The 25848-nt window shown below is 59.5% G+C and overlaps 1 protein-coding gene across 1 annotated transcript in view; it reads right to left on the minus strand.

Moving 5' to 3' along the window:
- GLT1D1 (glycosyltransferase 1 domain containing 1) overlaps window positions 1–25848 on the minus strand; it is a 44968-nt gene that overhangs the window by 8652 nt on the left and 10468 nt on the right. Inside the window, exons 3-10 of the mRNA XM_084254124.1 lie at window positions 25655–25760; window positions 23342–23393; window positions 13555–13591; window positions 12683–12739; window positions 8785–8880; window positions 8321–8370; window positions 3479–3522; window positions 2307–2427 (exon numbers count right to left, since the gene is read on the minus strand). Of these exons, the coding sequence (XP_084110250.1) occupies window positions 2307–2427; window positions 3479–3522; window positions 8321–8370; window positions 8785–8880; window positions 12683–12739; window positions 13555–13591; window positions 23342–23393; window positions 25655–25760 (563 nt within the window). The remainder of the gene's footprint in view (window positions 1–2306; window positions 2428–3478; window positions 3523–8320; window positions 8371–8784; window positions 8881–12682; window positions 12740–13554; window positions 13592–23341; window positions 23394–25654; window positions 25761–25848) is intronic.

Raw genomic sequence — 25848 nt, forward strand, 5'->3', positions numbered from 1 at the left:
AACCCCTTAAGAGTGGGCAGGTTTGGGGGCCCCGGGGTCCCCCCCTGCCTGTAACAGATTGAGCCGTGTGCTTCCCGGCGGGGAGGAGAGCTGAGGAGTGAAAAACAACTTCCTGCGTTAGCGCTGGTGGCAGGAGCGGAGACCGAGGACGACTTGGGGGCGGGAGAGGCTGAGACATGGGAAAGTGACCGTAGGGTCAAGAAAAGGCACCAGGCTTGTCTGCCCTCCGCCATCAGGACGGATGAGGGATCCTGCGGCCCCGAGTGCACGCCTGCTGGCGGCACCTGCAGTGGGGGGTGGGCAGGCGTAAGTGGCTACACCTGGGCTGAGAGACGGGGCTTCCAAGGGCGGGGACGCGGGCAGAACCCCGGGAAGAGCAGAGAACGCGGCCAGCAGAGAAGGCCAGAGAGCCCAGCGTGAAGACCTGCTGGGGGCTGGGAGGCCCCCCGGTACCCCCGCCTGCCGTGTACCTGGTAAACTCAACAACCTGCAAAAGCCACCGAGGGCTCCAGGACTCCCTCACCTGTCTGCTCGGGTCACAGCCCCTGCTCCGTGTCCTCCTGCTGCTATAGTGACTTTAAACAACACGGGGACAGAAGCAACAGATCAGCTCCAGGAAAGGACCCGCGTTTCCCCGAAGCGCGGCTGAGCCAGCCCCCGCCTCGAGCCAGCTCCCGGCGCAGGGCCCAGAAAACACCGCCAGGAAACGTCCCGCCGCCCGGCGCCCGGTGGACAGTGCGCGCGTGGGCAGACAGGCCGGGGTCAGCGGCCTCCGCCCCGGCCCCTCCCGCCGTCAGCTCTGTCCTCTCGCTCCGGGAGCCCCCACGGCCTGGTGGCGGCTGCTGTTCCCCTCCCGGCGCACGCGCGGGCCCACGACCCCCGCTCTCCCGCCGCCGGGCTCCGCTCCAGGAGCCGCGCTGGAAGTGGGGGTGGCTGGTGGGGGTTCCGCCCGTGCCTGTGGCTCAAGTCCGACGTTTAGAGTTTCAGTAAAAAATAAAAAGTTCCAGCCAGCGGACCGGGAAAATAGAGCTAATGGCCACGATCCGCCGACCCTTCCTTTGTTCTGTGCTACCCACTCGCTCGTCTGAACCGGCTCCCGCCGGGGGCAACCAGGGCTGCCGGCAGCTGCCTTTCCAGAAGCGCGCGGGATCTGACAGCAATTTGCCCGCAGAGAAGCCCGTGCGCAGTTAGAAAATCATCCTGCTTTGCCCTCCTTCGGGGGCTGGGAGAGGGGTGTTCACAGACACAGGTGCAACCGGGCACCCCAGCGCCCGAAGGCAGGACAGAGCCAGCGGGGGGCCTGTCCCGGACCCAGTGGGGCTCGGGCTCCGCGCCCCGGGACGCGGTGAACAGACCGAGGGCAAACCAAGGGCGAGAGGCCGGCTTGGAAAGCGCCCAGAGCCATCCAGAGGTTGGGGGGGGAGCGTCCGCCCACCGCCCAAGCTGGCTTTGGTTTTGTTCTCTGCTTTTAAAACGACACCCTATGAAAAGGAAGGATGAGGCTCCCCGTCACGCGGGCTGCACGCGGGGTGACTGCCCTGCTGTGGGGATTGGCCATTTCTCCAAGGCGCTCAAGTCCGCATACCCCTCCCCTGGGAACTAAACTCAAGAAGCTGACTGTGTGCAAGGCCGGGGGCTCGAGCGCCGCGAGAGGAGGTGCAGGGTAAGGAAAAATGTCAGGCTTGTCTGCCCTCCCGCCATCAGGATGGATGAGGGATCCTGCGGTCCCGACTGCAGGCCTGATGGCTGCACCTGGAGAGGGGGGTGGGCCTAGGGAGATGGGATTCACCTGGGCTGAGACTGGGCTTTCAAGGGTGGTGTCAAGAAGCCAAGAACGAAGAGAAGCAGAAGCAGAGAGAAGGGCGGAGAGCCCAGCTAGAGTGAGGACTTGCTGGGGGCTGGGAGACCTGCCACCTCCCGGCCCCCCAGCACCCCTGCCCGCTGTGTCCCGGGTAAATTCCAATAAAAGACCTGCAAAAACCACTGAGGACTCTGACTCCTCCTTCACCCGGTCTGCTGGATCCTAGAAAACCTGCCCTGTGTCCAGTCCTGCCCTTACAGGAGGGGTGAGGCGGCTGGGCGCGCGTCTGAGCCCCTGAATTCCTGGGTGTGGAAGACACTGGAAAGGGGGAGAAGGGAAGCGAAGGGGGCTCTGGCAAGCACACGCCCTCACCCCAATGCCCAGCCTGGCCTGAGGGGCCTTCGGAGCCCTCATGTGGATGGGGCTGCCGCCTGCAGCCTGGGGCCCCGAGGGCGGGGTGGGCAGACCAGCACCACCACGGTGAGAACCCCTGAGGGGACGTTACCTCCAGGATGGCTGCCGACATGCCCTCGGAGACGGAGCTGTTGACCAGCGCGGAGCAGTTCTTCACCACGGCGTGGAGGTCGGCCTGGGCCATCTCGCCCACCAGCCGGACGCCCGCGCTCCTGGAACCACACGGCGGGGGGTTACAGCTGCCAACGGGGGAGGGCAGGGAGGACCCTACATACAGCGCTGCGGGCCCCCTGCTGCGGGCGCCCTGGGAAAGCAGAAGTGGGGGCTGCTCCCCGCCCCACACCTGCGCGGGCGGGGCCTGGACACACCTGCTTCTGCTTCAAACGCACGTGAGGAAGGACACGGGCATCTGCGGGGGTCCGGGGGAGGGCAGAGGTGGGCTGGGCCATTTCCTGTTTGACTTTAAAATGCTTTCCCTGATCCAGTCAGACTTGTTTCAAATTATTTGTTAAAATGCTAATAACAAATCTTCATGATAAACAGAAAACAAGGCCACAAATGCCCACCCAGAAGTGTCAGGTCTCATCCTGTAGGTCTCGGTTTTATTTTTCATGCAACTGCTCGGACACCCCCTCCTGCGGCAACCCCGCCGCTCATGTGCTGATGCTGGCCCTGCCTGGCCCTGCCCGCCCCGCACGCCGCACCTACGGGCGACACAGACAACAAAGCATCTCCCAGGCCCCTGGCTGCTGGGGTGGAGGGGCTGGTGGGGGCGGGCCCAAGCGGGAGAGGCTCCTCCTGGCCGCAGTCTCTCACAGGACAGACGGAGGCGACCCCACAGCATCTGGCTACCGGAGGGGCGAAGGCCGCTGGATAAGGAGCCTGAGTCCGGGGAGTCCTGGGCCAGAGACACCAGGCCGGGGCGGGTCCCAGTGAGCCCCAGTGCGTCTGCGCCAGAGGCAGCCCGGGAGGCAGACAGCCCGGGCTCGCACCCCCGGGCAAAGCGCTCCTGAGAGGCACCACCGGCAGGTGCCGGAGCCTGGCGAGCCCCTCTCCTCCGCCTCGGCCGAGGTGACTCGTCTCACAGCGAGGCATCGCCCCTGCCCTCCCAGGGAGCTGCCTCTGCCCCCACACCGCTTCCTTCGGGGTGCCAGGGTCCCAGTGGGGGCGCCTGTGAAGTGCCGGGCCCAGGGAGGGCAGCATCGCCTTGGGGCCGGGTGACCCCAGCTCCGCCCCAGCCACCTGCTCTCAGCCTGCTCTTACCTCTCCACCTTGGCCTTGACCGCCCTGCTGAACACTGGGTCGACCTGCAAGGACACAAAGGCGGACTCAGGACAGCCTGCGGCTGCGTCTCCAGAGGAGTCCAGGCAACAGAGCCCGCGAGCTCAGGCGGAAAACCCGGAGCGCAGGAGGAGGACTGAGGAGAGCCCCAGAGGACGGGACCCCCCCGGGGTGCACGGTGGGCCGGAAGGGCCCTCACGTGCCGTAGACCTGCGGACCCCTGGGTCACTGAAGCGCTTTGATCTCTGACGTAACAAATCGGCTGCAGTGGGGAAGCTGTGATCACCCGGCCATGCTTACAAGGACGCTATTTCACAGTGGCCTGGAGCGCGCTGGAGACAGGCCGCGTGTCTCTCTCTCTCTCTCTCTCTCTCTCTCTCTCTCACACACACACACACACACACACAAACACACACACACGTGCATGCAACAGCATGGCCCGGGCATAACCGGCTCCGCCAGGTCAGAGGCTGCAGATGCCACATCGACCCTGGCCACGAGAATCCACTTGTCCTGGGGGACCCCAAACGCTGGCCTCGTTCAGGGCACTGGCCGGCCTGTTTGCAACTGCTTAAACGCGGACACTCAGCCCACGGCCTGACACGCGTGATGGCAGGGCCGCCTCGAGCCCGGCTTCTCTGCGGTGACACCGCACGAATGACAATGCAGACACTGCCACACCTTCCCGCTCTCCTTCCACTCACAGTCACCGCCAGCACCGTCCGGGCCACGGTGGGGCCATGAACAGCAAGATAATATTCTTTTAAAAATAGGCGAAACACTCCATGACTTACACCTCAATAACACCTTCAAAGACACATCCCCCAAAGCAGTGATAGTGAAGGGAAGGATCAACAGCTGGGACGACATCAAATTAAAGAGCTTCTGCACAGCAAAAGAGACAATAACCAAAACAAAGAGAAACCCCACCAACTGGGAGAACATTTTTGCACCCAACACTAATGATAAAGGACTGATCACAAAAATCTGCAAAGAGCTGATGAGACTCAACAACAACAAAGAAAATAATCCAGTCAAAAAATGGGCAGAAGAGCTAAAAAGAAACTTCTCTGAAGAGGAAATGCAAATGGCCAACAGGCATATGAAAAAATGTTCAACATCACTTGTCATCAGGGAAATGCAAATCTAAACTACCATGAGATACCATCTTACACCAGTGAGAATGGCACATATTAAAAAAACTAGCAACAACAAATGTTGGCGAGGGTGTGGAGAAAAAGGAACTCTCCTGCACTGCTGGTGGGAGTGCAAACTGGTCCAACCACTGTGGAGAGCTGTGTGGAGATTTCTGGACCTACTAAACATAGAGCTTCCATAGGATCCAGCAATTCCACTCCTAGGTATTTACCCAAAGGACACAGAAACATCAATTCCAAAGAGCACCTGCACCCCTATGTTTATAGCAGCACTGTTTACAATAGCTAAGCTTTGGAAACAGCCCAAATGCCCAAAAATAGATGACTGGATCAAGAAGAGGTGGTACATATACACCATGGAATATTACTCAGCCATCAAAAAAGATAAACACATGCAGTTTGCAGCAACATGGATGGAGCTAGAAGGGATCATGCTCAGCGAAATAAGCCAGAAAGAAAAAGAAAAATATTGGACAATCTCACTTTTAGGAGGAATGTAGAGGATCCAACTAAGGGAAAATCAGAATCAACGAGCAACTATAAACCAGAGACATTCTGCAGGGGGGAGAAGGGAGTAGGATCAGAAGAGGGCCGGGAGGAGCACAGGGACCGTGGTGATGGCCACGGGTGATGGTGGTGGGAATTTCGCGGGACTCTACCTGAGAGGAGAAAGCACACATTGTACAAAAATGAAGACCGATGTACAAAATACATAAAATTAAAAAGAAAAATAAAAACAAACAAAAAACAGACAACATTCTTTGTTTCTGAGAATGAAGCCTCTCCCCGGGGGAGCGCTGGTCTCCACGGGCGGCCCAGGGGCCTCTGGGCAGAGCAGTTCCACATTTGGCACGGACAGCACGTGGACTGGCGCCTTCCAAAGGGCCCACTGGACGGGCCTTGCATGCCCCTGTGAAGGTCTTCTTGGGCATCCTGGCAATTTCTCACAGCAGGCGCTGCAGGGCGGCCTGTGTGTGCGTCTGACGGCCTCCTGGCCAGGGCTGTTTCCCCGGGCCACGCCTGCGACAAGAGCCACGCCCGTCACTCGCAGTTTCCTCGCCCTCCCAGCAGGGGGTGCGGTCTAGAAGGGCTTTTGCCCCCACTTGCTTGCTGGGCGCTGTGCTCCTTCCCCTCGGCCCTGGGCGGGGCTCGGAGCTGCAGGCAGCCCTGCGGTTAGTGCTGGTCTTGGGGTGCCAGGTGGTTGCCAGCGCAATTCTACTTCTAAAAAGTTCTTTAAAGAAAAAACTCACAACTTGTCTACGGTTGTTAATAGTCCAGACTTGTTGGCCAATTACTCTGTGCCAAACCCACACCAGGTCCTCTCGCATGCCTTGCCTTACTGCCCTCCAACAGGCTGGCAGCATCACCCCACTTCAGGCAAGAAGACCTGGGCCTCCAAGAGCTTGTGACTAACCCGGGACCACGCCGCGCAGGGGCTGGGCCAGGGCGAGTTCAGCCCCGGCAGGGAACCGGGTTCTGAGCCTACGCTCTGCAGCTCGCCGCGTCCACTCCAAGGACGTCCTCCGAGTCCACGCAGGTCCCGGAACAACGCTCAGCAAGGTGAGCCCCCACTCGTACTCCTGCCTCGGTCTCCCCAGCGCTCCCGGGCAGCTCCTCCCCAAGCTTTTCTACCCCTCAGACCAGACACAGGCCAGCACCTGACGTCACGGCATCCTCGGGCCCCTGCTCCCCGGAATATGGCCCAAATGAATGCTGTCCGGTAACCCCTCACTTCCCACGTCTGCTCCTTTTGGGGTGAAATGACCCTAATCAACTGAATCACATTATAGCCCCGATGCCCAGGTCAAGCAAGGCTTGTGGCCCAGCGCATTAATTTTCAAATTCATATTTTACTTAACGATCATCTCCAGCTAGAAATGCCTCTTGAAGTTAATGGCACCGGCAGCCTTCTGCTCTCGTGATTAAATGTTTAGGCAAAAATAATGTCAAGGCAAAAAAAAAATCACATTTTACAAGACCGCTGAATTACCTAACACTCTAAAATTTAACTGCAGGTGTCCCTGAGACTTTGAAGCTGGAGTCCCAACCGCACTGAACTCTCGAGATCCGCCTTCCACATCAGTTCATTTTCAAATCTCTTAGTGAAGCCAAGTGGAACAAAACCCAAGATAGAAGCAAAAAGAAGGGTAGATATTTTTGTTTAATGAAAGCACATGTTATGAAATTTTAAAAAGCAGAGCCAGGCAGGCAGCAAGGAAAATTCTCATTTCCTCCTTTGGAGCTTATTTATTTTCTAGCAGAATATATTGTTTCAACTCCCAGGCTTAAGGAAAATAATCTCCGACATGAGGAGTGTTTGCAGGAAGTCATTAAGCGGCCCTCTCGCCCCGCTCCCCCAGCGCCCTCCTCAGAGAGCCGGGGCCGCCGGCTCTCAGGGTCCGCAGCAGAGCGCGCTTCGCCCCAAGGGCTGAACTGAGAGATCAAAGCTGCTGGAACAGGAAACCAAAGCCAAATGCCGACGGGGCAACACGGAGCCCTGCCATCCACGGGGTAAGGCGACCCAGCCCGGGGCCCTGCCTCAACGCCCCTGCCAGCCCGCACCGCCCACCCCGGCTCAGGCCCAGAGTCCTCACACCAAGGAGCGGGCAGCCTTGGACAGAGGGGAAACCGAGGCACAGAGGCCCCTGCACCGGCAGCCTCGCCCCTCCACTGCCCGGTCAGGCTGCACGGCCAATCTGCCCAGAGCGCGTCAGACCGTGTTGCAAACCACGCAATCGGTCTTGGGGCACAAGCGTAGCTGGCCGCGGTGGTGCACAGAGAGCGTGGCAGGGAGGGCGCCTGTGCCGACGGTGGGTGTGTTAGCAGGCGTGTGGCTTTGTCGGGGGTTCCCGTGAAGCAGCTGGGGGGTGAAGGGAGTTTCCTGGACCCCCCGGCCACCTGGACCCCCAGACCACCTGGGCATCCAAACGCCCAGGACGACCAGGCCACCCAGATCCCCAGGCCACCCAGACCCCATGGAGCGCCCCAGAACCCGGGAGCAGCCGGGCCCCCCTGGCCCCACAGGCCACCTGGACCCCAGGCCCCATCTGCCTGACGGGCCGCTCCCACTCTTGGCTGCGCGCCCGTAAGTGACCTGTATTTCCAGAAGAGTTTATCAGTCATCTGTGCAGACACACATTAACCGTCAAGACTTAAAAAGCCTCCTAGTCTCGAAACCTCAGTCTGTTTTTCATTTAAAAAATAGAGGCTTGGGCCTCCCCGGTGGCGCAGCGGTTGGGCACTGGGTTGCGAAGCTGCCCGCGGCCTCTGCGGCGCCGGTTCGATCCCCGGCTGCTCCCCGGCCACCGGAGGAGGGTCCCGCATGGCGCGCAGACCTCTCCTGCCGCCCGCTGCTCCCCTCAGCAGTGTCCTTCGGTCCTTCTGCCTGCTCTGCTCCCCGCTCTGGCTCTGGTGAATCCTCTCACCCTCCCGCGCTTCTGACTGTACCCAGTGCTTGTATAAATAAATAAATAAACAAATCTTTAAAAAAAAAGCAAAGTTTTAAAAAAAAAATAAAATAAAATAAAAAAAATAAAAAATAGAGGCTTTATTTCCTTAAAAAGACAAATGGGTGAAACCAATTTATAAACCTAATTTTATAAAATATTTCGAAGAGCGTCCAGAGGAAGACAGAGCTGAGAGAAAGGTTTACAGGCCGCCGACTTACTTCAGGGCCTACGATCACCATGTAGACACTGGGCTCCTCTCGGTGCCATTCTGGAGGGAGACATGGGGGGAAAAGCCTTTTTAAATGGTTTTAAGTCACAGCTGAAAACACAAGTTTAATATAAACTACTCCTCACATAGATGATTCCAAATCACTTCATACCGGCCAGTTCAAACCACATCCCAAATGTAAACAGTGTATTTTACGCTTTTAAGCAAAATATTATTTTCAGAATGTTCCGTCATCCCTAACCTTTGTGTTCAACAGGCTAATAAGCCTCCGCAGCTCATCACGGCCCGAGGCTTTTCCAAGCAGACGCCGGGACCCAGCCAGCGTCCCAGGAAGTGGCTCCAGCCCCACTGCCCAGGCCCAGGGGACGGGACGGCCCGATCGCGACAGAGCACGCCGCTCCTTCCCACGGGGACCCTCAGGTGGGCCCCAGGAGGGCGACTCGGGAACCGTACCTGAGAAAGCGTCCAGCAGGAACAGGGGGTCCTTGACCTGTCTCAGGCCACATATCAGGAGGAACACGTGCAGGCGGTCCGCGCCGCGGCTGATCCCTGCAACAGAGGGCAGCCCGCTCAGGGGAGGCGGCCAGGCGACCGCGCAGGTGCTGCCGTCGCTGCTCACTGTGTATTGGGTCCACGGCCGGGACTGGACCCTGTCCCGGTGGGAAGCCCGCGCTGAGCTGGGCCGGGTACAGGGAGGGGCCCAGGGCCTGAAGCATGGGCAGGGGCCCTAGAGATATTTAGACCCAATTCCAACTGGGCAGAACAGCGTCCTTGTGAGACTTGGAAGGTTTGTATGTGATGCACTCCTGGGCCAGGTCTGGAGTGTGGGTGTCGCATTTCATGCATGCAACCCCCGAGAGGCGGAGGGAGAGGTTTGCATGGCCAGACAGAGGCTACGGTAAGCCGGGCTGAGGTTGGGACCATGCTCCCGGCTGAGCTGGAGGAGGCTGGGCCGGCCCCAGCAGGCCTAAGCGGCCTCTCAGGGCAGGTGAGTCCAGAGACCCTGGGGAAGCAGGGCTGAGCCGCCCACCGGCCCCTGCCCGCCTGGTGACAGCCAAGCACCAAGCACAAAGCCAGGAGCTACTCAGGGCGGTGCTGAGTCACTGCAGTCACGGGGCAGCTGTGCAGGACCAGCTACTGGTTCAACAGAAATTACTGAGGCAATTAATGCAAGCAACCTAAAGTGTCACCACCTACTAACGTTTATAACCAGACGTGAACCAAGCAGGGAACAGCCTCCCATTCACGTCACGCCTTCGAGCATTGCTTACAGCAAGCAGTTGCTCTGCGCTTTTGTACGTTTTGAATGGGAACATAATTGCTCTGAATCTAATAAGATCCACAGGCACCACTGATCACACTCACAGAAGCAAAACAACAAGAACACATCCCCGGGGCAAGGAGACCCCCCACTGGAGGGTCACACTGCTCTGGTGCTGCCCTGGAGTGACCACCGCCTCTCCACTGGCTGTGGATAACACATCCTGTCATGTGTGTTTCAGTGGATCTGCCTGTTCTGCTCCCCACTCTGTCTCTGGGGAGTCCTCTCACCCCCCCACACCTCTGGCCTGCACCCCAGCTCTTGCATGCATAAATAAATAAATCTTTAAAAAAGGGGGCATCATCTGACGTAGAATCCATTTACAGGAATGTGTCTCTAAGAAAACAGTGGGGCGCACAGGTGAAGACAAGTCTTAGCCTCTTTACGGCAACACATCAAAAAAGGATAAAAAAATCTACATGTCCAACCAAGGAATCAATCAAAAAAATTTACAGAATTCAAAAAAATACTGTAAAGACATTTAAAACATCATGATGTAATTAGAACTGCCCGGCGTGTAAGACTGCAGGAGTCGATGCTGATGCACTTTATTTCCACATGTTGGAAACGATTCAAAAATGAAAACTGCCGAGCCCCCACTTATAAAAGCATCAAGAGCAGTCACATTCTTCAGAATAATTTTTTTGAAGACACGAAAGACCTGTACACATTATCATGAAGCTAAATAGAACGTAAATAAGCGGACAGGTATATTATGTTCACAGATCTGAAGACAAATGTTTGCTAAGAAATCAGTTTCCGCTGAAGTGATCTATAAACTCATGACAACAAGGTTTTACAGAAACTGACCAGATGATTCAAAGTTTATTCACTTTAGCAAACCCCCTGGAGTCACCAAAGCAAATCTGAAACACAGTTGTTGGCTAATAGACTGGATTTTCAGGCTCCGCATGAACGCACAGCAACAGGCCTCATGACACTGGCGAGGACAGGCTGGCGACCGGCGTGACACCCACGCCACACCGACTGCAAGTCAGTTATGGCAGGAAAGTGTTCTCAGTAAATGGCACTGGGACCGCAGAGAGGGAAAGGGCTGAGTCTTGATCCCTGCCTCACACTGCACACAAAACATAATTTGAGATGGGTTATATCCTAGTGAAAAAGCTAAAATGCTAACATATTAGAGTCAAATTAAAGGAAATATCTTCACAGCCCAAGATCTCTTAGATGAGACTGACAAAGCACAAGTCACTACAGACAGCATGGATAAACACAACACATGTCTGCTCCGGCCCTCAAGAGACACGGCTAAAACATGGAAAGACACGTCGGAGAACGGGAGAAAACGTTCCTGATCCACAAATTGTACGAAAGCCTTGTGCCGAATTCTTTAAAGGCTCCCCCAAACCCAGGGTGACAAGACAACATCACAGTCGAAACGTGGGCAAAGCCTTGGCAAGTCTTCACCGAGGAAGGCCCCCAAGTGGTCTGCACGGAAAGGAGCTGAACCTGCCCCCCGCCGCCACGGGGAGGCGAACACCCACACCCCAGGCCCCGTCACTATCCCACAGAGCCACTGGGGTGAGAGGCCCGAGGCCGCGCATGCCACTCCCCTCCCCTGGCCAGGGCAGGCCCTGACCCGCTGCTTGTCAGTGACGCGTGTCCACACCGCAGTGACGCATGTCCACACCGCAGTGACACATGTCCACATTGCAGTGATGCATGTCCACATTGCAGTGACGCGTGTCCACTCCACAACCCAGCCCCCTGGAGCAGCCTCTGCCCCGGGGCAATCCAAGCTCGGCCCCGGGATGCTGGGCAGGGCCCCCTCCCCGCTCAGGGAGGCCACCCCACAGTCCGCAGCCAGAGAGCTGGGGGTCTGTGGGCGGCTGTGTGGCAGTCCTGTGCCCCGTGGGGTCACACCAGGTGGCCCAGGTGTGCTCAAGGCTGTGCCCCGCAGGTGGCTGGAACCACTCTGTGGCCGTAGCAGGACAGATCTGGTGGTGCACTTCCCAGAAAGCACGGCCAGGGAGGGTAAGTGGGCACCACTCAGAGACACATGAGTCACAGGCACGCGGGGCAGGGTGGGCGGGTCCCGGAACATCACCGGGCAGCAGAAGCCAGACACACGCTCAGCAGCAGGCGGAGGGGCGACGGGAAGCTGGGGTGGAGAGAGGGCAGCCGGGGGCCTGCACCTCTGCCTGGGGCCACTCGCATCCCACCTGGAGTCTACCTCATACAGCAAGTTTTCCTTCAGAAATCACTTTTTAGAGATGGAGGAACAGGGCGGGCCGGCGCGGGGAGGAGAGCCGCTGGGGCTGTCTCTTCAAAACCATTCCCTGCGGCCGCAACGCCCACGGCGGGGGCTGCGTGCTCACGTGTCTTTTTAGGCCAGGACAAGTTCGCATCTGCATGAGATACGACGCCAAACGCTTGTGTCGTGAGATACTAACATGTGCAATTAGAGCAACTGCCTGTCCGGCACGCAGCACGGCTGAGATTGTGCGTGCACACGCGTCATTCATAGTGCCGCGTGCGTCTACAATGTGGCGATAGAATTATACGCTTCCTATATAATGATGTTTAAAAAACAAAACATACAAACGCTGTCGATATACAATGTTCCCATATAAACACCCCAGCTCGCTGCGCACACGTGTCCCCCCCCCCCCACCTCCCCGTCCGCAGGTCTCTGTGCTGCTGAGGCTGGGCGGGGCCTGAGCTGGGGCTGACCTGCTAGTCTCACAAAGGTCATTTCTACTGTGAGCAACAGGTCAAGCCTCGAGAGCCTGAGGCTGCAGCCCCGGGGGAGGAGGGCCTGGGGCGGCCTGAACCTTCCAGGGGGGATGGGCAGGTCAGAAGGGCCAGGTTCTCACGCCTCCAGCCGGGGGGCCCTGGGGGGGCTGTCTCTGAGGTCAGAGAACTGAGCTGACCCCCTCCCCCTTGTCCCACCTAAAACAGCACATCCCCTGGGCCCGCAGCCTCGTCGCCCATGTCCAGGGCAGCCTGGGCAGTGTGGACGCCGTGGACGGACGCCCTCAACCAGGGGCCCGGAGCAGTGTCTCTTACCCGAGCGCTCCAGAAAGGCGTCCCAGCTAAAGGTGGGGTTCGGCACAGCTGCAACTCCTGGGCCAAAGGGAAGAGAAGATACAGAGGTCACGGCCTGCGACACGAGTCACTGGTGTTGACTGGGGTCTGGGGCTTCTCACACCGCCTGGAAACCCCGACGGACTGTGGAGCAGGTGGGCTCCTCCAGTTCATCTGCGGAATCGGGGGTTCAAAGAGTTGCCAGCACATTTAAAAGGCCGAGGTGTGCAGGCAGAAGAGCAAAGCTGCTGGGCCTTGGTGTCAGTCAAACCCTGCCTGAGGACGGAGCCCCTCGACCCTGGGTGAGGACGGAGCCCCCACCCCCAGCCCTGACCCTCCACACGCCTGCACGGGTGCATCCTCCTGAAGAGGGGGTCGGAGAGCGAGGCCATTTGGTGAGTGCGCAGCTACAGGCGTCACTGAAGCCGCGGCACCTGCACCAGGCCACGTGCAGCGTGGAGAAGGGGGCTGGGCTGGCCTGGGGCGCCAGCCGTGTCAGCCCCCTGGAGCTGCTCCCGCCATGGTTTCCGCTGGGCCCCGCGGGGGTTGCCGGCCCTTTGGGAGATGCTGGGGCTTCGTGAAAGCTCATCGGAGGCACCTCTGGGGTGGCCCGGGGCGGGGTGGGGGGCAGGGCCTGACCCCACAGCTCAAGTTCAGACTTGTGGGCCTGAAGGCGCAGCCCGGCTCTGCAGAGCGCTCTCCCGTGGGTGCCCCAGCTCCCCTGCCAGCCGCCACCCCGAAGTAACACAAGCACCCCACTAATCGTGGGAGTCTCGGCACCGCGCTGGCGCCTCCGCACATGGTCCGGCGCGCCCCGGGCGAGCTTCAGGCTGCAGGCGCGTCCGGAGACTCACCTTGGCTCTGGACGTGGATCTTGCCCCGAGCGTGCGGCTTTGAAGAGAGGAGAAAGGGGAACAGTAAACTGGCGGGCCCGTGGTCAGGGCTTCACGGAAATAAAACGTCCCCCAGGAAGCGTCTGGGAAAGCAGCCCCAAGGGTCCGCCCCGCAGCGCTCACGGCCACTCGCTCCCCGCGGGCAGAGGCTGCCGGGCTGCCAGGAGCAGGCAGAGGCCGGGCCAGGGCCGGGGCCGGGGCGCTGCACGCCGTGGTCGCAGGAAGGTACCGGAGCTCAGCGTGGAACATGCCGGGGGGCCCTTCTGGTGCATGTGGGGGGAGGTGGACATTGGGGGTGCAACCCCCGCGGGGCGAGTCCCCCCACTCTTGGGAAGGGAAGGGCGCAGGGAGGAGGGAGAGGAAGCAGGGAGCAGGGTGACCCCATGGCTGGGCGGCAGCACTGGGCGGGGGTCCTGCAGGGACCTGCCGCGGCCCCGCTGGGAGGAGGGAAGGCACAGCTGGCAAGGCTGCTCTGGACACTGGCACCAAGACAGACACTTACTCGTCCTCCTGGTGCCGGGCAAACCTCGCGAAGCTGGCCAACCCTCAGAGGGCCACCAGGGAGAAAGAGAATCCGCGTCTCGAGCGCCTCTGGAAGCGCAGCCCGGTACTGCCTGGCCGGGTCAGGAGCCAGGGTGCACGCGGGGGGCGGAGGGAGGGCTCCTGTCTAGGGCTGCGGGTCCCGGCGACACCAGGGTGGCTTCTCTGAAGACACCCTTTGGGACAAAGCCCCCCGGCGCGTCCTCCTGCCCGTGGCCCAAGCCGCAGGTCAGCGCGGGGGACCCGGCTGGCGCATGGACGGCTGTCACGGCCACCGCACCCGTCCTGGCTCCTGACCGCGGGGCCTGGGCCGCTGGGCTGCGGGAGTGGAGCGCTTGGCTTCTGGGCCTCACGCTCCGGGACACAAGCTCCGGGAGAGGGAGGCTGGTGGGGAGACGCGGCGCGGGCAGCCGGGTCGGGTCGCGCCCCAGGCTCCACAGCAGGCGGGGGCTGGGGTCTCGCAGGGAGAAGCCTCTGAGACCGCTGAAGCCTTGACCCCCTCAATTCATCAACGGGCAGAGATGCCAGTGCCCGACATGGCCTTAAAATTGCAAACCCCTGAAAAAAAGAGGCTCAAAAATCTCTTCTCTAACGGTTAAAGAAGACATTAACTTTCATGGGATTAAAGGCTCACACCAGTCACCTGGGATCAGGACCTGCAGTTCCGAGCCCTCGAACACGCCTGTGGTTTAACTACCTTTTCCCTAGAAGGTGGGAGGCGACTTTACTGCCAGGCGCTGAGGCCAGGAAAGCCTTCGGGCCCAGCAGAGGCCTGCACGGGGGACTCCGAGCGCCATGGAAGTGTATGGGGTGGCCCTTAACTCAGAAGCTGGCATGGGGTGTGGCATCGGGTTCAGTATCGTTACGTATCAACGGATGTGGCCTGCGGGTGGCAGAGTAGGGCTGTAAGGAGCACGGCCTGGCACTCGACGCAGAATAGCCCACGTGCCCTTCCAGGCCTTTCTAGACGAGCAAAAATCAGTGAATCAGACAGAGATCGCAACGCTGCGAGCAGCATGAATGGTGGGAGGTGAGACCTTCCGGGCTGTCCCGTTGGACTTGACCTGTCTCTGAGCAGGGGCTCCAAACCCCACTGAACACCTGTAAAAATAACTATTAAGTCCTATACAGGCTTTTAAAACAATGTCATCCGTGGCATTTGAAGATTTCATCCAATGAAATCAAGAAAACTGAGTCAGGGGCCTCCCTGGTGGCGCAGGGGCTAAGTCTCAGCACTATGAAGCTGTCCGCAGCCTCTGCAGCACGAGTTCGATCCCCGGCCAGGGAGATCCCCACAGGGCACGGCAGACCCTTCCTGTCTCCCCGCTGCTCCTCTCAGCAGTGGATTTCAGTGGATCCGCCTGTTCTGCTCCCCACTCTGTCTCTGGGGAGTCCTCTCAGCTCTGGCCTGCACAAATAAATAAATCTTTTTTAAAAAAAAAGAAACAAAGAAAACCGGGTCGGAGGATAAGAGACGCCTGGGTGTGGGTTATTTCTAGGCATTGTCACTGAAGAGGTGTGGCCAACACCAACTGGCTCGGTTGATTTGAAAAGCATTTCCCATAGAAATGTTCTAAATACAAATCAGCTTTTCTTGCCCGATGTGAATGGTCGTTTCGCTTGCCTTGAAATAACTCATAAGCCAAAGTCGTGTGTGTCACCAGCCTGCAAGATTAACTCAACGATGCATAAAGTAAAGGAGTTTGGGGGGGAGGGGGGTTCTCCACTTCTAAGGCTCTGAGAAACCATTACTGAATTTGGCCCGTTACCAGATATAAAGAGCCGGTGGATGCAGAGCTATAAATACATGTGATTTGTAACAGACCCAAATGCTAATTTATGTCTTTTTATAATAGAATAACAGGCAGCAACAACTAAAAGATTTCCCACTTTTGATTAATACAACCTTCTGCTGTGAAGCTTATTGCAAGGAGAAACAGCAATAAATACTGGTTTTGACGTATATGCGCAAAGTCATACTGTATAGGAGGCAAAAATATAAATTTTTCCTTGGTAAGTACAAGTTCTGACGGTGGCTTTATTAAAAGCACTTCCTAAAGCTTCCAAGTTGCTCAAAGGGAATCCTGGCTCATCAGCTCAAAGCTCTCAAACACCTAGGCCCAGACATATTTTTTTTAATGCATACAGGAGCTGGGGTGCAAGCCAGAAGCGCAGGGGGTGAGAGGACTCACCAGAGACATATCAGGGAACAGAACAGGCAGATCAACTGAAACCCACTGCTGAGGGGAGCAGCGGGGAGACAGGAGAGGTCTGCCGCGCCATGTGGGTCAGGTCCCTGCCTGGGGATCGAACTCATGCTGCAGAGGTGATAGCCTGAGACTCAACCCCTGAGCCACGAGGGAGGCCCCAAGGCTTGCCAATCTTAAAAGAAGTGATTAAAAACGATTCATTAGTGTAGGTGGTGGGAGGCTCGGAATTGGGCTGCTCGATCTCCAGGACAAGGCATCCAACTTGCCAGACACTCCTGTGACATCCCCTGGAGATGCACCTGCTGCTGCTTCTGCCCTGCCTGTGCCGCCATGATGCCCAGAGATCACAAACCTCTGGGGTGAAATCAAGGAGGCTCTGAAGCCTCCTAAAAGCAGGTTTATTTTACAGGAAGTAGACATCACGCTGCCAGAAAACTCTGCGCTGAAGGTATAACGTGACAACCCTAGTGTTCCATTTGGGTGGCTGGTGTCTGATGAGGCATCAGGTAAACATCTCGACACTTAAAAAGTAGATCCAGAAACTTGAGCAGCAGAAACTTGGAGGAGGCTCTCAGGGTGTCCACCCTCTCTGTCCAAGAGGCAGCATCCTGGCCAATGCCCAGGGCCCAGGGCTCCTCACATGCAGCCTGAGGGCTGTTCTGTATTCAGTGGTGCCAAATAAATGTGGACATTCCTCTCCTGGCTGGTGGGGCACTAGTGTGTCCCCTGAGGCTGCTTTCTAGGAGTCCCCGGCAGGGAGGGTGCTGGGGGGCAGCAGTCCAGCTGTCTCACTTTCCCCATGTGAGCATGGACGCGGCTCCTCCCGGGACGGGGCACGTACGGAAGAGGGCTCGTCCCTGCTGCTGCCCGAGCGCGTCACTTCCTCACGAGAGAGCCAGTGCTCCTCGCTCAGCAGGGGAGTGTGATCGGCTAATAACTGTGCAGTCACGAGAGGGGCGTCCGGGCGGACACCGGATGCCGCGGGTGGAGCCATTCCTGGAGCTCTTCCCACGGTCGCCGCGGGGAGGGGTGGCGTCCTGACGGGGGTCTAAGGATGCGCTGAGGAGAGGGGGCATCTCAAGTTCCCCTGATGGTAGAGGCAACCCTAAAAGACCTGCACTGTGCAGTCTCGCGCTGCCAACGGGAACCCTGGAGACGACCGGACATAGGGCATGCGGGGCGGGCGGCGGTAAGCAGGCCGGCGGGATCCCACAGTGGGGCAGGCGGCCGCTGGCCCCAGGCGGGCTCGAGCCCCCTGCCGGGCACAGGGAGCTGACAAAGTGCCTCTCGTCTGCATTTTGATTCCAAAAGAATCGCCCTGAGCCATCGGACACCCTGAAAACGGAATCACCTTTGGCGTAGCATCTCATACAGCAGCTTCCAGAACCTTCTCCTTGAACAAGCACTAAGGCACTGAGCATAAATGAGCCCCGGAAGACAGAGACTCAAAGATTTCAAAATTAAAAAAAAATCTCACTGCGAGTGAAAGGCCAGGAAGCCAGCTCAGCGCCACCTCGGCCAGGGCGTCCGTGGGCCACGTGGACACCTCTGTGCTTCGGGATTTGATAAGCACTTCGGGTAACCTTCCCTCCAACTCAGTACTTTTGAAAAATCGTTCATAAATATTTGAATTTAGAGAAAGCGCTCTTAGCAGAGTACTTACTGGAAAAGGCCTGTGAACAGAGCAGTTACATTTCTCATGGGCCTGTGGGACTTTGAGCCCGAAGAGACCTATTAAATAATAATCATGGCTCCTGCAGACAGAGGGCCTGCCGCTCGGATGCGCCTCTGACCTGTTTTGATTTGGTGTGTGCGTGAATTATTTACATTTTCTGCTGAAAAGCTGGTGCATTAGGGAGACATTCTAAACTTGGCCTACAGCACCCAATTCTGCATTCTGACTGCCTGTCATGTAGGGCGATAAGGAATCAAAATTCCGTATAGGTGCCTTTTAATTTTCCACAATGTGGATCTCACGGTGGAGTGAATCCAGTTCTCAGTGTCGCTCACACACCTGCAGATCAGTGCTGCACGGAACGAGCCAGTGCTGAACCCGCGTGACAAACACGGACAACCTGGTTGCAAGACCTCGGGCCCACGGGCCTCTTCCACACGCTCGGTGCGGTGTCAGGAAGGGAGACAGAAACGACACTAAAGAATGACAACTGGGCCAAAATGGAGGCATTTGGCATTAAAAGAGATCAAATGCGACCATCTTTATTGAATGCCTCCCTGGCGGCACAAGGGGTTAAGTCTCAGCACTATGAACCTATCAGCAGCTAGTGCAACACAAGTTCGATCCCCGGCCAAGGAGGTGACCCACACGGCGCAGCAGACCTCTCCTGTCTCCCCGCTGCTCCCCTCGGCAGTGTGTTTCGTCAGTCTGCCTGTTCTGCTCCCCACTCTGTCTCTGGTGAGTCCTCTCAGCCCCTGTGCCTCTGGCCTACACCCCAGTTCTTGTGTGCATAAATAAATCTTTAAAAAAAAAAACAATCTTTATTGAAATCCAAAAAACCTAATTTGTGCCAAGACCATCAGACAGCTCGATCATAAACTCTGCCCCCCAAACTAAACACTCACTCTCGGGGGGCTGAAATTTGCCCGTGGCATGTTAGGTAAGCCCAGTCCTGGGCAGTTCTGTTAATCTGTCTCCCACTATTGAATACTGTAGGAGCACAGGTTTTGGAAATCTTGAAGCAGGCCACTCTCCTCGAGTAAGTCCAGTGTGGGACTGAGTCCACATGTCAGCCACAGGGCACCAGACGCAAGGCCAAGTGGGCCGAGAAGGACCGTGAGCATAGGATGAACACTGGCTCTCACGGATTGTACCGAAATACGTAAACTATCTCATTAGTAAAGCTGATGCTGACGCCATGTTGAAATGTTTTTGGAGCCGGTGGGTGTGCAGAGCACGGGCCCCGGGGTGTGGGCTTGCGCTGAGCCTCCGGGGTTAGTCTGCGGCATCCCTGCCAGGGGCCAGTCACAGCAACCGTCCTGGGGGCCAGCCCAGGCCAGAGGGCCCAACAGTGAGAGCTGGCGGGGAGCGCTGGGTGAAGCGGCCTCAGCTGACCTGGGGCTGAGCTGGACCACACAGGCAGGGAACCTACAAACCCACCAAGTCTCCATACAGAAGCCCAACAAACGAGCTGGAACACAGCCCAGGTGTCTCCCTGGTTGGCAGAAGCCCCCGCATGCTGTGGAGACAGGAGGATGGCATGCCTGGCCCATGGGGAGCCAGGGGAGGCGGCTGCACGCGGGGTCCCTTTGGATGGCCTCACCCTGCATCTGCCCGGCAATAGACCCTTCCCGAGCACACGACGCTTGAGTCCTGGGCCCTCCCAACAGATTATTAATACCAAGCCCGGGCAGTGCTGGAGCCCCGACGCGGCTGGTGTAGCGGCAGTCTCGGGCACACAGCCCTGAGCGTTGCCCTTGCCTCACCCCCGCAGTGGGTTGCATGAAATACAGTGCTGGGCATCCCCGGTGGCGCAGCAGTTGAGCGCTGGGCTGCGAAGCTGCCCGCAGCCTCTGCAGCGCCGGTTCGATCCCCGGCCGTCAGCGAGGGTCCCACATGGCACGACAGACCTCTCCTGCCGCCCGCTGCTCCCCTCAGCAGTGCTTTCGGTCCGTCTGCCTGTTCTGCTCCCCGCTCTGTTGCTGGTGAATTCTCTCACCCTCCCGCGCTCCTGACTATACCCAGTGCTTGTATAAATAAATAAAATAAAATCTTTAAAAAAAAAAAAAAGAAATATAGTGCTAAAGTGCATGATACTTATTTCCACTTTTTGAAATGTGGCGACCAGAAGATTGGAATGACCTGGCAGGCTCGCCCCCGCAGGCGGCCCCTGTTCCTCTCACGCCAGACCGAGAGCGCGCCTGCGTCAGGTGAGTTCCCCTTGAAGCAAAGTCTGAGCAAACACAAGTGTTAAGCTAGATTTTAGGCTCAAAACTACATTTGTGGGCCTCCCTGGTGGCGCAGGGGTTAAGACGCAACCTATGAAGCAATCCGCAGCCTCTGCGGCACGAGTTCGATTCCCGGCCAGCCAGGGAGAAACCCACATGGTGGGACAGACCTCTCCTGTCTCGCCCGCTGCTCCCCGCAGCAGTGTCCTTCGGTCCTTCTGCCTGTTCTGCTCCCCGCTCTGGCTCTGGTGAATCCTCTCACCCCCCTGTGCAACTTGCATCTCTGGCCTGTACCCCAATTCTTGTATAAAAAATAAATAAATCTTAAAAAAAAAAAAAAACAACTACATTTGTCTGCAAAAACCCTTCCTAACATATGCCCCCCACTGTTGAAATCACAAAGCAATAAGCAATTGCTACAAACCTTTCTAACCTGGCGTGATTAGCATCTGAGTCTTGCTTGATAATAACGACGCAGGATTAGCTGTGCCCTGGGCTGAGCCTGTCTCTAAAGCAAAAAGCACAAAATCGTAAACCAAGGCCGGCAATTTGCACAAGAGCAAAACTTCCTCAGAGCACATGAGTAGCAGCAATCTCGCCACAAAGACCCGTCCGGTGGCTCCGGCATGAACCTTTATATCAATGACACAGTTTCCATCTGCAAAACTCAATCAAGCAAAGGTATTGAGCTGAACTTTACAGAGAAATCACCTACCAAGGTAGAAAAAGCTGCATTAAGAACAGGTTCCATTAGAATTGGCTAAGCCGCCGCGCTGAACCACGAAAGCAAACCCACCCGTCTCTCATCAGCTTCTATTCCAGCGCCTCTCCCCAGCATCCCGGACCGATCTTGCTCACTTCCCAGTGTGCTCTTTTTTTTTTTCTTGTTGATGCCTCAACTTCCCCCATCCTCGTGGCTGCAGCTGGAGGAGGGCCTGAAAACAAGGTGCTGACCCCGGTGTAGCCACCGCCTGCCGGGGAACCTGAGTGACAGGTAAGGCCGCGGAACGCAGAGGAAGGTGGCCTGGAAGGTGGCCTCGCGGCTCTGACGGGGCACGTCCCTGCTGCGCCTGCCCCGCCAGCCTCCCGGGGGCTCCTAGTTCTTAATCCTCCTAAAAGCTTCAACCCAGGGGGGCTGGCCTCACGCACTGGCCTGACCGTGACTCCAGGGCCCAGCTCTGGGCCCCCACCTGCCCGAGCCTGCGCCTGGACGTGCACCCCAGCCCACACCTGAGTCTGACTCAACACCTGCAACGCCGAGGACCCCTTGTCTCCCTTCCCCATCCACTTCCTGCGCTCGGTCGCTTCAAAATGACCCGACGGAAAAGCTCGCGCGTGCCCTCAAGCCCGTCTTTCTTCCTTCCCCGCCGTGGCCGGCCTGCACAAAATCACCCGCCGCGTGGTGCTTACGTGAAGAAATACACCGCGGTGTGCTTAGGAGGCCAGTGGCGCCCACTCCAGGACACGGGCGACGGCCGTCGCTTTGACACATTCTGTGCAAGCAGCCACGGGCGGGGGCGGAGGGGAAGGCTGGAGAACGGTGGGGCCCCGGCATCCGCCCCATGTCCAGCCGGGACAGCGTTCACTGACCACGAGGGGGCGCCCCGGGATGCAGGGTGGACCCACTTAGCCCCATCCCCAGGGGCCGCGGGGAAGGAAGGCGTCACCCAGGGGGGAAGCGCTCAGCGTGGCTGGTTATTAAAGGCCCCTTCCTCACCGCCCTGCGGCCTCACCCCTGCAAGGCCACCCGAAGGCCTCCCCGGGAGCGTAGATGCTGGGCCCCAGCCCGCCACCCGCTTCGGCCGGCAGGACAGTGGCCCCACCACACAAAAGAAGCCTGAGACCCGCACTCTCCTGCCTGGAACCCGGCCAAGGACAGTGACCGCAGGGAGCAGCCAGGCCCAGCCTCGCCCGAGGAGGCCCCAGCCTGCCCAGCCGGGCTGGAAGGCCCAGGGACCAGTAGCCGGTGTCTGTGGGGGGGCGCTACACTGGGCGGGGCCGTGTCCTAGGAGGGGCACTGGGGCGCACGGAGGGGCAGCACTGAAGACCGAGGCCAGGGGAGGTGGCCGGTGCCCCGAGGAGGCCCGGGCCTCCTGGCGTCTGGCTCAGCAGAGCACCCGCGTTCTTGTACCTGCGGCTTCGCTCCGTCGGCATCAGTTGTTGGGAAGGGGCGCGTGCTGACTTTCAGGGAGCGCCCGGCCGCCATCTTGGGCACCACCCAACACCCCCCAGACATGCCTTCTCACGAGCTCATTGCGACGAGGACCTGCTGCCCTGGGCCCGCTGGTCTGGCTGCCGACTGGACCACCGCGCCCCGCGCCCACCCCCCTGCAGCCCGAGTGGCCTGCGGGGACCTGGCGGCTGAGCCCCTTGGGAAGGCCCCTGTGTCGGGAGCCGTCGGCCTCAAAGTCTCCAAAACCCCAGGCTCGCCTGACGATGCAGACGGCGCCATCGGCGGCAGCACAGTCGGCTTTCTTGCCGTGACGGGCTCGATTCACTCATTTTAGAGAAAACACCCGAATAAGTTTGCCTCCCAGTCACTCAGGAAAAAGGCACTGTGGCAAGCAGCTGGGCCCCACGTGCGCACACGGGGTTCCCGATGGGGTTCGCCTGGGGCTCGCCATCAGCGGGACCCCAGGAGGACACATCCTTGGCCTTGGGTTCTCCACAGCAGAAGGAATTGCAGACGCAAGCAAGCAAGGCGCTCGGTGAGCAACTCCCTGCTCCATGCAGCGAGGCCAGCGCCCCTCCCTGGCGCTACCCGCCGCCGCCACCTGCCCTAGGGTGGTTACGAAAACAGGTCTGACCGTGTGGAGGCCAGAAGGAGTCCCAGGGACCCCAGGACGTCGAGGACCACTGGCCTTGGCGTCCAGCTCGCGAGGGCCGACGGCGGTCAAACAGGAGGCAGGACACCTGCGGGGTGAGCCGGGCGGTTCCGGCATCGCAAGGCCTCAGCGGCGCTCAAGGTATTCGCGCAAAGTAAAAACATCAGCGTCGGGGAAGTGAGTCCACCGCTGGCCGCAGCAGGGCGCGGGGGACACTGGGGTCCTGGGCGCTGCCCCCGCCCCGTCCGGCCGCGACACCCCCGCACGTACCCATTGCCGGTGAGCCGCCTCCTTCATGGCCTCTGTGAACGCCACCGCGAACCTGGCAGAGGAGCAGAAATGCAGGACAATTAGGGCGGCATCAGGCAGCGCCCAGACAGCACTCGGGCCGGGCCGCGGGGCGGAGCAGGGGCAGAAGCTGGACGTCACGCGCCCCCTGCTCACGGGGCGGGGGGGTGCTGGGGTGCAAGGACCCCCGCGACAGCAGGACCCTGGACAGAGGACGCCGGCCCGCGAGCTCCTTCCCAGGTGCTCCCCCCTCCTGCCCCCTCCCAGCCCCTCACCAACCCCGGGGTCCGTCCCAAGCCCCTCATCCCCAAGGGCAGCTTCTCCTGGGAGAGGGGTGGGGGGGGGCAGAGCCCTGTCCTCGCGTCCGAGTCCCCGTCACCGCCACGCGCCGCCTCAGACCCGGCGTGCAGCGCAGTCCCAGGCGCTGGGCTCAGGCCGGCAGGGTGGGGTTCCCCGGGGCGGGGCTCCCCTGTGGCCCCGGCTCTGAGACAGCCCCGGCCTCTCGGGGGAAAGCGAGGCCCAGAGGGGGCGGCCGGCGGGAGCTCACCGCACCTCGGGACAGCCTGAAGCTCTGGCGCCGGCCGCAGAGGGAGTGGGGCACGCGGGGGACAGGTGTCGGGGACACGGTGGGGGGACACGTGTGACACCCACTGTCCTGTGAACACGGGGATCTGGGCCCAGCACGGCGGCTCTGCTCCGCGGCCTTCTGGCTGTCTGCCCCGCGGCAGCGCCGGCCCCCGCCCCGCAGGTGGGAAGACCTGCCTGGAGGAAAGGAAGGAGGGGCCGGCACCCCCGCTCCCCCCCCCCCCCCCGGCTCCCCCCGGCTCCCCCGGCTCGCCCGGCTCAGGGGCTGAACGTGATCAAGCCTGTACCTTGTGGGAGAAACGCTTCCAACACTAAGACAAGTTAAAAAATATACTTTGTAGGAAAAACATGAGCTTTTGAAAGCATCCCACTAACAGATGCAACATCTGCTACATCAGGCCAGAGACGCCGCTACTTTGTGTCACCGAAACCCCTTCCCCGGGATCAGCGGAGGGAGCTGACGGGCGTCCTGCCTGGCCGCGATCGATAACCCCAAAATACAAATCGATGGGCATTTTAATAACAACGCCACGGGTGAGGCTAACGAGGCCGCCGGGAGATGAACCCGTTCAAAGCCGCTCCCACCACGCGGTGATTTTCCGTCCACAGGCAGCGCCCCAGGCCGGGCGCAAGAGCAGGGGCGACGGGGGCCGGGCCGGCGTGAGCCCAGACGGGGACGCCCGTGACCGTCCCCCACGCCCGCTAGTTCAGGAAGGCCGCGCCGGCGTCACAGGGACGTCCGAGCCCCACAGAGCCGCGGTCCCTGAGCTCAACGACACCCCCCGTAACCCGAGTTTTCAGGGGCAAGACTGACATGCACCTGACAGGAAAGAGGGGGTGCCTCGGGCAGCTCAGCAGAGCCCAGGGGGTGGGGACAGTCCCAGAGAAGGCCCAGCTCCGGGGGCCTTCCCGCAGCTTCCCAACCACGAGCCCATCGCTCAGCGGCCGCAGACAGAGGACAGCAGCCGGTTACGGGGCCAAGGGGGGGACCTGAGCGTCCGGGGCAGACAGGCGGGCAGAGGGGATGCAGGAAGCACAGCCCCTGGACAGTGACTCAGTCTGACGGGGGACAGTCACCGCCAGCGTGCGTGAGCACAGGATGCTCGGCTGAGAGTGGACACAGGCACCCCCCCAAGTCCTCGCTGTGCCTGCGCGACCAGGAGGAGGCGCTGCTTTCCCTCCAGGCCTTCAGTCCCTCCCGATGGCCACCAGCACCCCCAGCGGGAGGGGAGATGGAGCTCTGCAGGGACTCATCTGGGGACAGTGACCGCCCACGCGGGGCCGGGGTGGGCCAGGGGCAGGGCACAGGGACTGCCGGTCGTGTCCAGGGTCGGGGGGTGCAGGATGACCCCCACAACCAAGAACTGTCCTCTGGGAGGCCTGTGTGGCCGCACCAGAAACCCAGTGGGCGCATCCACTCGGGGGTGAGAAGGGAGGACATGGCGGGGCGCCGGGCAGGAGGCGGGGCTGACCCTGGGCTCAGGGGCCGGCTCCCATCCCCCGCCGTCCAGAGCATCCATCCCCCACCCGCCCACCGGGTGCCCCCCTGAGAATGGTCATCCAGAGAGAGCTGTGGGCGGGAACAAGGGCAGAGGACGGGACTCAGTGACCACGGACAGGAAGATGAAGACATGCACTCGTGAGAGGCGCTCGGACGGCCGCCCTTCCACGGGGGACTCCCGCCCGCACCCCACGCCCCTCAGGCCTCACCTGGCTTTCTCAAGGACCCTCCCCATGACTTCGTTCTTTTCTCCCTGGTTCACGTCTTCATTGAGATCCGTTCCACCAAAGATGATGCCAAAAGGGATGTGCAGACCTGCGGAGAGGCCGGCGGGAGCTGAGACCAGCGGGAGCTGAGACCAAGGGGCACCCCTCCCTCCTTACCCCCCCACCCCGAGCTGGGG

Source organism: Talpa europaea (assembly GCF_964194135.1).
Source record: "Talpa europaea genome assembly, chromosome: 14".
Taxonomy (NCBI): Eukaryota; Metazoa; Chordata; class Mammalia; order Eulipotyphla; family Talpidae; genus Talpa; species Talpa europaea.